This window comes from Xenopus tropicalis, chromosome 8, assembly GCF_000004195.4.
Source record: "Xenopus tropicalis strain Nigerian chromosome 8, UCB_Xtro_10.0, whole genome shotgun sequence".
NCBI lineage: Eukaryota > Metazoa > Chordata > Amphibia > Anura > Pipidae > Xenopus > Xenopus tropicalis.
In genome coordinates this window covers 105850556-105863517 of record NC_030684.2, presented here as the reverse complement: position 1 = coordinate 105863517, position 12962 = coordinate 105850556, and the positions used below count along the sequence as shown (strand labels likewise).

General features: G+C 37.5%; 1 protein-coding gene across 3 annotated transcripts in view; it reads right to left on the bottom strand.

Annotated features, from left to right (window-relative positions):
- Positions 1 to 12962, bottom strand: part of ttbk2 (tau tubulin kinase 2) — a 51513-nt gene that overhangs the window by 28193 nt on the left and 10358 nt on the right. For all 3 annotated transcript variants that reach the window (XM_012968698.3, NM_001079370.2, XM_018096337.2), the window contains 2 exon segments: positions 6472 to 6625; positions 174 to 321 (listed from right to left, as the gene is read on the bottom strand). In XM_012968698.3, coding sequence (XP_012824152.2) covers positions 174 to 321; positions 6472 to 6540 — 217 coding nt within the window. In that variant the 5' untranslated portion in view covers positions 6541 to 6625.

Genomic DNA, 12962 nt, shown 5'->3' with positions numbered 1-12962 from the left:
TCTTTGATTCTGTGCATCCATTCTGATCAGGAGTGATTTTGTCATTTACCTGAGCTTAGGAGCAAAATAAAAATAGTAAACCAAGTCCATGAAATGCTAGCACCACAAAGAAAAAAAAAAATCAACATGTATAATTCTGATAGCAAAGTTGCAGTCTAAGAAATTATCTTTACCTTGAAGTTTCTTCAAGACAGCAACTTCCATTTTCAGGACCTGCTTTGGTTGCTGGGCCGATTCCACCTTTAAGGCTACATTCTCTCTTGTGAGCAAATCCAAGGCATCGTAGATCTCTCCAAAGCCACCACCACCAATTTTGCGTAGCTACAGAGGAAACGAAAAACATCTAAAAACCTTATTTACACTCACGCAATTCATTTCATGGCATTGAAGCTGCATTCCACCGTGGCCTCCTTGTTGGTCATGGGGTTCAAGAAATTTATATCAAAACAAGGGCATTTCCATTTCGGTACATATATCTTATGCTGGGGTCCTATATTTGTGGAATTTACTTTTATAGTTCAACACTATACTTATTAAATTCTACCCCAGCAGCTCTCTGGTTTGTACCTTGCAGAAGGTACAGTACAGGCTGTATTCTTACCTCACAAAAATACCAGCAACATATACAACCTGTAAATATATTTAAATCTGTAAAATGTGTAAATCTGTCAAATGCATTATAGTAACTTACTCTAAAAATGCAAGGGTCTACAGCCTATAAAGATTTATTTAATAATCTAAATCCCTTAATTGCAATGATAAGTACAGGCCAAACATAAAAATAGTAATAAAGCAGGCTCAAGGTTTAATGTGCAGGGGGATAGGATTGCAACAGAGTTCAAAAAATCCATACTTATTTTTTCCCATTAAAACACACATGTAAAACCTACTGCACAAGGGAATTACACTTCTCTTTAGGGACATGGTTTTGTAAGAAAAAATCTCTTTCTTATAAATTATGCACACATCTGCACTTATATTTTTACTTAGTAAATTCTCTTCTTGACAAGAAAGTTGCAATGATGAATCCAATACGGCTTGAATTTCCCTAGAGGTTTTTCATGCACCTGATCCTTGTCATCTTCTACACTCAGAGACTATATGTGTAATGTTTTAATGAGTAACCCTTGATATTAGAAATATGTGACAATATACTGTGTATATGAGCTGGCAACTATCAGTACAAAGAGCTTACAATCAAACATAAACAGGGACCAAAAAGTCCTTTTAATATATTACTACAACATATTCTGCAGCTCTGTAAAGTAAATGGGTGTATAAAATGAATATACTAATCACAAAAAAAAAAAAAAAACGATAACTGATAGAAAGGGAAGGAAAAGAGCTTATGTTAAACCGTTATCGCTGGCTTTAAAAGGGACTGAAGAAAAAACTATAACAAAAATATAACATCTCCCACAGGTAATTTAATGTCGAACAATAAATGACTACAATATGCAATCAATATACACATACAAGTCGCTTTAACATAAAAACTTGCACAACTGTTTCCTATCATTTATACAGACATTAGACAACATTGTATAACAAATGTGCTAAAAATAATAAAAACGTTTTTTCAAAAAAAAGTAGATTTGGAGAAAAAAAAATCATGAAAAAGTCCAACAGAGAAATGCATCATACTCAGATTATCAGACAGACAGGGATTACAGGAGGTGTTTGCATTTGCCTAAAAACTGTCTGAATGATTTAATGAAGCAAAGAAGGCCTGGAAAAAGAATTTCTATTTTCAAGATATACAGTGCCCTCCATAATGTTTGGGACAAAGACACATTTTTCTTTGATTTACCCCTCTGCTCCTCAATATAATATTTTAAATCAAACAATTCAGAAGCGAATAAAGTGCATATTATTTTTAAAGTGATTTGAATACATTTGAATTGACTTTATCCATGTAGAATTTACAGCACATTTTTTACATAGTCCCCCTCATTTCAGGGCACCATAATGTTTGGGAAATTGGGAAATCAAAGAAATCAAAAGAAAAATGTGTCTTTGTCCCAAACATCATGGAGGGCACTGTACATGTTAAAAAGGGCAAGTACAGAGAAGGTTCTGTATAATATACACAAATGGGGGTTGTGGGAGCACTCCAAGGTAAAGTAAAATACATGTGGAAGAGCTACTGATCTGACCAATTAGCTAGAAAAAGAGAAAGGGGACTAACCAATGCACATTCTCTGGTGCCTTGTGTTTTAAGTAATTTAGTATGTATATAAGTGCATGTATTTTCAAAAACAGGGAATTTTAGTTACAAAGATATGATCATAATATTGACAAGTCTAAAAACCCCTGTTTTTGAAAGTACACGCCCTTACATAGAAAACATGGGACCAGGGAAAGTGCATTGATCAATCCCGTTTCTCTTTTCTTTGCTTCAGGTCTCTGAAAAAACAAGCCCCTAATTTCCTTCAGCAGCATCCTTTGTTAGGCTTTGAGATAAGGAGCAGTTCATTATACAGAGGTCTTTTCAGCAGACAAGTAATGCTAATGATTTGTTATTTTAAAAGAAGTATAAGTTTGGCATACCTCTAGTCTTTTCTGTAGTGCTATTAGATCTGTATTTACCCTAAATCTGTTCAAATGCCACAGTTTTAAAATACAGCAACTTAAAGCAAGAAAAAAATCCCATTATGGAGCGCTCCTTCACCAAGGCCAGGAGCATGCGCACAATATCGTATTAGGAAGCGGCACACATGCCCAAAAAAAACACTTGCAAACATTGACCCCTTCTATGCTTGTCCTCTATTAAGCTTTCACCAATACCAACCAATTAACATGGTTGCAATGGTGACTCACGATAAATCCAGGAACATATACACCAATCGCCAAGTTCTTACTATTTGGTAGTTTTGGGGAGGAACTTAGTAAGCAGCTACAGCAAGGGGGCTGAATCAAATACTAGTGACTAAGGCAGAAGGGTTTCCTTGTCCTTTAAGCAGCTTGTGCAAAGTGGATGCTTTTTGTACACTGAATTCACCCTTACTGAGCACAGTCCAGAAACACTCACCTCATCTGCCAGCTCAAAGTGGGTTTTTAATATCTTGAACCAACAGCACATAGTAGGGGAAGGGAGTGCAAGGAACAGAGCATGAATATTAAGCTATGTAATGGTCGCAAACTAATTGTAATAGTGACTGCATTAGTAAAGGAAATTTTAACTGACTAAACCCTTCCTAGTGTGTGTGTGTGTATATATATATATATACATACATACAGTGGTGTGAAAAACTATTTGCCCCCTTCCTGATTTCTTATTCTTTTGCATGTTTGTCACACTTAAATGTTTCTGATCATCAAAAACCGTTAACTATTAGTCAAAGATAACATAATTGAACACAAAATGCAGTTTTTAAATGAAGGTTTACGTTATTAAGGGAGAAAAAAAACTCCAAATCTACATGGCCCTGTGTGAAAAAGTGATTGCCCCCCTTGTTAAAAAATAACTTAACTGTGGTTTATCACACTTGAGTTCAATTTCTGTAGTCACCCCCAGGCTTGATTACTGCCACACCTGTTTCAATCAAGAAATCACTTAAATAGGAGCTACCTGACACAGAGAAGTAGACCAAAAGCACCTCAAAAGCTAGACATCATGCCAAGATCCAAAGAAATTGAGGAACAAATGAGAACAAAAGTAATTGAGATCTATCAGTCTGGAAAAAGGTTATAAAGCCATTTATAAAGCTTTGGGACTCCAGCGAACCACAGTGAGAGCCATTATCCACAAATGGCAAAAACATGGAACAGTGGTGAACCTTCCCAGGAGTGGCCGGCCGACCAAAATTACCCCAAGAGCGCAGAGACAACTCATCCGAGAGGCCACAAAAGACCCCAGGACAACATCTAAAGAACTGCAGGCCTCACTTGCCTCAATTAAGGTCAGTGTTCATGACTCCACCATAAGAAAGAGACTGGGCAAAAACGGCCTGCATGGCAGATTTCCAAGGCGCAAACCACTTTTAAGCAAAAAGAACATTATGGCTCGTCTCAATTTTGCTAAAAAACATCTCAATGATTGCCAAGACTTTTGGGAAAATACCTTGTGGACCGACGAGACAGAAGTTGAACTTTTTGGAAGGTGTGTGTCCCGTTACATCTGGCGTAAAAGTAACACAGCATTTCAGAAAAAGAACATCATACGAACAGTAAAATATGGTGGTGGTAGTGTGATGGTCTGGGGTTGTTTTGCTGCTTCAGGACCTGGAAGGCTTGCTGTGATAGATGGAACCATGAATTCTACTGTCTACCAAAAAATCCTGAAGGAGAATGTCCGGCCATCTGTTCGTCAACTCAAGCTGAAGCGATCTTGGGTGCTGCAGCAGGACAATGACCCAAAACACACCAGCAAATCCACCTCTGAATGGCTGAAGAAAAACAAAATGAAGACTTTGGAGTGGCCTAGTCAAAGTCCTGACCTGAATCCTATTGAGATGTTGTGGCATGACCTTAAAAAGGCGGTTCATGCTAGAAAACCCTCAAATAAAGCTGAATTACAACAATTCTGCAAAGATGAGTGGGCCAAAATTCCTCCAGAGCGCTGTAAAAGACTCGTTGCAAGTTATCGCAAACGCTTGATTGCAGTTATTGCTGCTAAGGGTAGCCCAACCAGTTATTAGGTTCAGGGGGCAATTACTTTTTCACACAGGGCCATGTAGGTTTGGATTTTTTTTCTCCCTAAATAATAAAAACCCTCATTTAAAAACTGCATTTTGTGTTTACTTGTGTTATCTTTGACTAATAGTTAAATGTGTTTGATGATCAGAAACATTTAAGTGTGACAAAAATGCAAAAGAATAAGAAATCAGGAAGGGGGCAAATAGTTTTTCACACCACTGTATGTATATATATATATATATATATATATATATATATATATATATATATATATATATATTTTTTTTTTTTTTTTTTTTTTTTTTTTTTTAATTTTTTTTTACATATTTAAGGGAATGTTCCCCTAGTCTGAATTTGAAGAGCCCCTGTCAAAAAATATTTAGTTTGGAAGCTACAGACCAGGATGAGCGCTGCTTAACCTCTGTTCTCTGGGATCACCGACACCAAACGTAAGTTCTTCCCAAACAGGAAGTTCATGCTAAATTGGTAATTGCGCATGCCTTCCATCTCCTGATTAATTTGCATTTCATTGATCTATATGGCTGAATCTTGCCAGCCAATAGTATTAAAGATATGCAAATTAAGCAGGAGAAGGAAGGTATGGGCAGGACCAGTTTAGTGTGAGCTTTTTTAATCTGGCTGCCAAGTCCTGGTCTGGGAAATACCCTACAGAGAGTGAGAGTTCTAGCAGCGTTGATCCTGGTCTATAGCTTCAAAACTAAACATTTTAAATAATAAAGAGGATTTACAAAAAAACTTTTTCCTGACAGGGGTTTTTCAAATTCAGACTATTGTCTGAAGGCCAACATCCCCTTTAAGTGACTTGCCTGCAAAGCAAATGTACAGTGAACACTACGCCAGAAGTCAAGCAGTGACCTCTACAGTTTATGAATCCTGCCTATCCTTCAGCCTGAAAAAGCACTGGGAGGCAGAAAGGACAGGTATAAAGAAGTTAGGTGACCATGAACATAGTTTTATGGTAGTAATATACAAATAGATGACACCCAGTCAAGCAACTCCATAATATTTTAAAGGACTAGGATACCCTCAAATTGTCCATCAGAAGTTTTATTTAAACAGGAGGATATATATGCTGGCACAAACCTCTGGGATCTCTATATACAGACAAAAAGAAATCCCAGGAGCTGCCTCTGGTATAAAGCATGATTTTAAGAGAACTGTTCCACTGGCCATGCCCACAATGACATCTCACCACACCCTATGAGTTGCTGATTAGGCTTCCTTTGGGTTCTTGCAATCAAAGGATTATGAAGACAAGAGGTTATAAACAGCTTGTAGTCAGCTTTTAGATAAATGCTAAAAACTCAGCAAATGTTTTGGGAGCTATCTCCTACTATAAGTGCTCTTACAGACTATAATTAGGTAAAGCTATTTAAAGGGTAGGCTTACAAAAGATCCTTCCACTGTGGTAGGAGGATCTTTGTAAGGTTATATCTTTGCCTATGTACAATCTGTAATGTTTTTTGTTTAGTCATACCCACGTGAATATTTAAATAAAAAACATGCATTTAAACAGAAGATAATTTATACAGATCAGTAACACAGTATTGCCAAAGCCATCATATTTATTCTACTTGTGGTTCCTCGGCCTGTTTTTTCTCTAGGAGTGGGTAAGAATATTTACTTTTCACAGTTACTGTTGCTGTATAAAGGAAAGGTTTAATTTTTTTGTTATACTGAACTTAATAAAAAGAATATATCATTCTTTTTATTAAGTAAAAGAAAATATCATTGTTATCAACTTTTCAACATAAATATTTTCAATCACAGCAGTATTTTCAAGTCATAAATAGCGGAATATACTTCACTTACCACTTTCCATCTTTCCTTGACTAGGATTCCTACACTGAGGATATCCGGCTGCTCCCCTCCTCCACTCATTGCAGTTGGTGTTGGAGCTGCTAAGCAAATCTTATGTCACTGGATATCATCTGGCTCCCAGAGGAGACTTCCATTTACCCAGAGGCTAGGGAGAGAAGAGGGGTTTCGTGCTGATTAACAAGCAGACTTAAACAAGCCATACTGGAGCATTTACCAATTATTCATAATATAAAAATAATTTAAATGGATCCCAGGTCACAGTTCCACTGCATGCAAACACCCAGACAGTACTAAGGCCCACTTTGAAAGAAGAGAGGCACAACCAGTAAAGATGAAGAACACAAGTGGAGACAGACAGTGCTAACCTACTTGTAATTATTTTGATGGTATCCATTCCTGTGCATAAAAATATCATCAAATATCGTGAAACCAGAGGTTACACAATTTAGTAAGATCTATTTTGGGACTATTTCATGGAACTCCACTTGTCCTTATCTCTACTGGGTGAAGTACAAGCATATATGTAGCATGCCGTTACCCTACACTATCACCCATATCTCAACCGGGATTTAAAATAGGCCTTGGCATTTTAAGTACCCAACCAGCAGTCCCTCTGGCATTTGCCAGAATCAACAGATTGCCAGTCTGGGTCTGCTATCACCTCATCCTAGGAGCTGGGGTGGGGGGTGAAAGGCCACGTCAGGGAGGAACCAGAAAAAGTCCAAGGAGCATAACAATGGCCCTTTGCCATAAACAAAACACATTTTTAGTTAGGGGAAGAGTTAACATTCTTTTGCTAAAGTTGGTTACATGACTTGCAATAACTAATAGGATGAAAAGCCAGCCAAAATCTGATACATGAGCAGGACAGTAAGAGGATGCAGCTGCCTTCTGTCAGACTCAAATACAGGGATCCCCAACCTTTTTTTCCCATGAGCAACATTTTAATAAAGAGGGAGCAACACAAGCTCAAAAACTTTCCTAGTAGGTGACTAATAATGACTTAGTTTGGTTAATTACTAGCCCAAAGTGCACTGGCAGACTACTAGAGGCTCTGTTTGGCAGTACACATGGTCTTTACGCCTCCAAAACATGCCTCCTCTGATCCACTGGTCGGGGATTACTGCTCTAATTTGACACGTTATTTGCAACAATACTGCTACAAAATAAGCACTGTCAATTAGTACCTGGTAAACTTGCAATATTTTTTGACACAAAATGGTTTCAGTGACAAGTTTATTGAGGTATACTGATACATATTTTACACAAAGAGAACTTTCCGTTTAAGGGTGAAGACACAAAGAGCTACTGGTAGCAGCTACTTTTTCACAGCTACTAAACGCCAGAAAATACTCTCCCATAGACAATACTGAGACTTGCCTCTGCTAAAACACACATAGAGACGATTATCAGTAAATGATCAGCATTGTCTATTTTAGTAGCCACTACAAGTAGCTGCAACCAGTAACTCTGTGTCTTCACCTAATAGCACAGAAACAAGTAAATCCAGAGCCATGCGTGCCGACTGTTTTGCTCTTGTTAAATTTTATCAGCAAACAATATACTTTAGAGCCTGAGGCCATATTAGGACATGGCTTACATAACAGGCCTGTAAAGGCTGCCCAATCAATGTAATTATTTGTTGGTACCCTTTAGCTGCTGGGATAAAAAAAATACTTTGAACTTGCTCACACATTTTGCATTAAGAATAGATCACAGAGAATGTTAATTCTTACGCTTCCATAGGTCTCTTTAGTAAAAAGATGCACTATGACACAAAAACGGTTCACACTGATAAAAGATAAAAAGGACAGCAAACAGGAATGTGGCTCATTTACTAATAAATGGCAAGTTTTCACCTGGGCAGTAACCTATGGCAACCAAATGGTTGCTTTCATTATTTTAGTTCATAGTTGTCACAAGAGCTCCCCATCTTGGATTCTATTAGAAGTGTTAGTGTCAGTGGCTTAAGGGTCCTCGCAAATTATCAGGCAGAATTACCACAAAATGACTCGGTAGAAAATATGTAAAAGGTCAATATTTACTAATTATATGTCTGTCTGTCTGTGTGTGTGTTCCATTTTGATAAGATTCTTCAATAGGCCACTTAATATGATATAATATGTTTCAGTATAAATTCTGAAGGTATAGTTTCCCTTTAAAGGAAAAGTAACACTAAAAATTTTTAACTAAAAAATCTATTCTACCCTCCCCCAATAATTGCCCTATCCTGAAAACCATTTGTTATTTTGAATGCTTTAGTAGAAAATACCTGTAAAAAACTTGGCTTCCTGTCATTTGAACAAAGGCGATATGGCGATGCCGGGGAAAGTATCGGGAGATGCATCAACTATGTGACGATCGATTGATCGAGCCTAGCCTGACTATACAGAAGTCAGGCTAGGCTCGATCAATCGATCGCCACATAGTTGATGCATCTCCCAAAACTTTCCCCGGCATCGCCGTATCACCTTCAATGTTCAAATGACAGGATGCCAAGTTTTTTACAGGCATTTTCTACTAAAGCATTCAAAATAACAAATGGTTTTCAGGATAGGGCAATTATTGGGGGAGGGTAGAATAGATTTTTTAGTTAAAAATTTTTAGTGTTACTTTTCCTTTAAGGCTGCCCATAAGAAGCATCAAATATTTATATACGTATATGTAAAAGCTAAGTTTGTGTTTGGGCATGTTTTTTCTATAAGAGAAGTGTTAAACTTAAGAAGATAGTCACAACAGTGACAATAAAGTGTTAAATACTACTGCAGCCAAGTTAAAGAGCTGAGGTGTGCGTAACATGTCATTAGCTAGAGAAAATAGTAAAAACAAAGCCCTAAGGCAGCTTATTACTAACATCAGTACTGCAGCTACAGCTTTTATGTAATCATTGCCTGTAGAAATCGAAAACAAAGAACATGCTCCCAAATTACTTCTGAACTACTAACATAGTAAAGCAAAGAATTTATTATCCTAACTGCTAACTATATATACAAACACACTTAAAGAGCGATTTAGTGAACAGACTAGACTGTTTACCTGAAATTTTACCACAGTGCAATTCAATCAAAGTTTTTGCAAATGAGCAGACACAATCATATAGTAATTTACTATCCACTGTCCCAGTGGAGCTTACAATCTAAGGTCAGTACTGGCACATTTTCGACCCATTCCCTTTATGTTACCACCATACACAATAGATGTTCCTCACTATAGTAGTAATTGCTACATTGTGACAATAACAGATGGCAACAATTTGGCAAACGCTTTAAAAAGTAAACTATATGGCCAATAGTATCCTGCCACCAACCTGCCCCAATATCTCATTCTCAAACCAGGCATATTAATATGATGCTAGTCCTCTCTTTTTTTTTTTTTTTTTTTGCTACAGCAGCCTCTACTCTTCTGGGAAGGCTATACACTAGTTTTTGGAACACTGTTGCTGTGGATTTGCTTCCATTCAGCCACAAACTTTAGTGTTCAGGCCTTTGTGCAGGTCTGTCAAGTTCTTTCACTCCCATCTCAGCAAACAAATTCTCTACAGACCTCACTTGGTGCAAATGGTTATTATTGTCCCGAAATGGGAAAAGGAGGACATATTTCCTCTGCTCCAGAATCAAACAGAGTAACCTTTGCAACACTCAAGCTTACGTTTGGTTTTGCTCATGTTAGACATGTTAGACTGTTTCTCTCACCCACAATTCCCATAAATAGTTCTTGTGCTGGGGTTGGACTGGAACACAGCAGTAAGTATTCCAGCTGAGAGTGTTTTTTGTGTCCCATTATTTGTAAAAAAACGTCCCAGACTGCAATTCTGAACAGACCCGCATATATCACTCCCAATTAAATAGGCCCAATCAGCTCAGTCCATCTACCGTTAAAATCAGTAAAGCAAAGGAAACACACCAGACAATGTTGGTAGCCCAAGTGCTGCAGCCCTAAGCTTGTTGCTTTGGGAGAAATCCAACATCTAATCCAATTATAGCAACCTATATTTAGGTTGGTAGGAGGAGTACTACATCTTTGGTGTAGATCAGTGGCCCCCAACAAGTTGCTTGGGAGTAACATGTTGCTCACCAAACCCTTGGATGTTGCTCCCAATGGCCTCAAAGACGGTGCTTATTTTTAAATTTCGGGCTTAGAGGCAAGTTTAGGTGAACTGACAAACAGAGCCTTCTGTAGGCTGCCAGTCCCTATAGGGGCTACCAAATAACTGCACAAAAAAATTATATATCCACAGCACACAGTTTAAGGGCTGGTTCAAACATGGAAATTAGTTTCGTGACAGAGACCTGAGGAAGTGCGCTGCCTCGAAACGGTGGTAGTTCCAGGGTTCCCTTAGCGCCCTGCGTCAATAGGTTCAGCACACTTCTTATAGAGTCGGGTGAAGGTGCCATCTGCATGCCAAATAAAGGAAATTACACCAGGCACACTAGCAATATATTTGGCATAACTGCGCCCAATTTGTGATAAAGGGACACAAAAAAAAGTGAGGTGATTTCAGTAAAGACAAGTGTTTTGACCTGAGTTCTCCTGTGGCGGATTGCTCCTGCATCCCAGCACAAGGCAGATGAAATGCAGCCCATACTAACACAAGCCCATCAAAACATGGAACACAACTTGATGCCTCTGTGTCAGTATAGCCTGATAAGGAGGAAAGGGCTGAATTTCGTCCTGAGCTTCCCTGCGGAGGAATGCAAAATCAATACACAGCAGGAGAATGCAGACCAAAAGCCCATGTGTAAGAGCCCTAATGGAGTCATGTCTGGAAAAAGTACTTGCTAGAAGCAAGAGCTCAGACTTTAGGAAATGTTATTTTAGCAAGTGTTTCTTACAAAATCAGCAGTAGACATGGCCAAATAGGAAAGGTTTCTATAAATGTGCAAATTTCTGCTGCACAACTTGTAATGCAACATATATATTATTACACATTTTATTCATTTTAACAGAAAGCATGTGGGTTATTTACTTGTAAAAAATGTGTAGTGAAGTATGTGGGCTGTACAACACGCACACTGAAATCCATAATAAGAGAACACATGGCTGTTTAATCCTTGCCTAAAGGATTACACTTCTGCTTTGATGCATCGTGTTACTTTTTAATTATTTTTTAAGTAGTGAACTATCTGCATATGTGAGGAAGCTTGTACAACAACGTATCTGTATAAACCTAAGAAATTTAAAACAAGTTAAAATATATTGACAGGTCAAAAGACAGTTCAAAAGTTGTATCAAAATAGTGCATGCATTTAATGTTTATTGTATAAATGGATACATGTTACTGTGAATGATTTGTCATCAAATGTATTGATTAGGGACATTTTAGACATTGGCAATATATTATAATATTGCATAAGGAAAATGAGGGTCTACTGTTTAGCTATGTTAGAATAAAGACTATCATTTTAACTTCTTTTTGGAGGAGTTGTTTCTCCACCTGCATATAAGCCCCATGTTGCATTACCATTAATTACCACCACAGATCTCCCCACCCCACAATTATCTCAATCACAGAACTCATAAACTATGCATGTTAAAATAATAAGCACTCCCGAAAGTTCATATCTATTAATTTATATCAACATACCTAAAGGGGTAAATAATTCTAGTATAAGTCTAGTATAGGCTTTTAGTGTAAATCCTTTAGTGTAAGCCTTTGGTGCTTACCTTTATAATCCATGAGAAACTGAAAGGCACAAGAATTTTAGTGGATGTTTACAAATAGGTTTAATTAATTTTTTCTTACAGTTTTAAAGTACAGGTATGAGACCTGTTATCCAGAATACTTAGCCCTTAAGTACCAGTATACTATGTGTACTAGTATACTATGAAATAAACCCAATAGGATTGTTTTGCCTCCAATAAGGATTAATCACAGTGTATCTTAGTTAGGCTCAACTACAAGGTACTGTTTTATAATTAAAGAGAAAAAGAAATCATTTAAAAAAATTTGAACTATTTGATTAAAATGTCAGATGGTCTTCTGTAATTCGGATTCCATACCTGTATAGTGTAGTTTTCAAAATTAGTTTACTTATATGCATCATCAAACTAACTTTTTATCCTGCTGCAAACAACTGAACCAGCCAGTTTGCCAGCTGCGCAACTGGTGAACTTCTACTAGAACCAACCAGGTAAAACCTGCAGTGATTCACAGCATGAGTGTGTTTAGAGCTGTGCCAGCATAGGATGAAAAAATACATTATTAAAGCTTTCCTTTAGGGAAAACCATTGTTTTGACACATCAGTAGATGCAAAGATATAAGTTTTGACAAATCCTGGTATTTTCTCATGAACTTACAGTTGGCCATGCCCATAATGTTACTGACCGCCTCACTGATAAACAGAAAGGCTCAGAAGTCAAGGGGAGGAGGACCAATCAACATCTAAGGGGCTGATTCATCAAAGTACGAGTTCAAATCCCGAAATGGGTAAAATTCGGATTAGTCACGATAATATCGTATTGGCGATCCAAAAGTGACAAC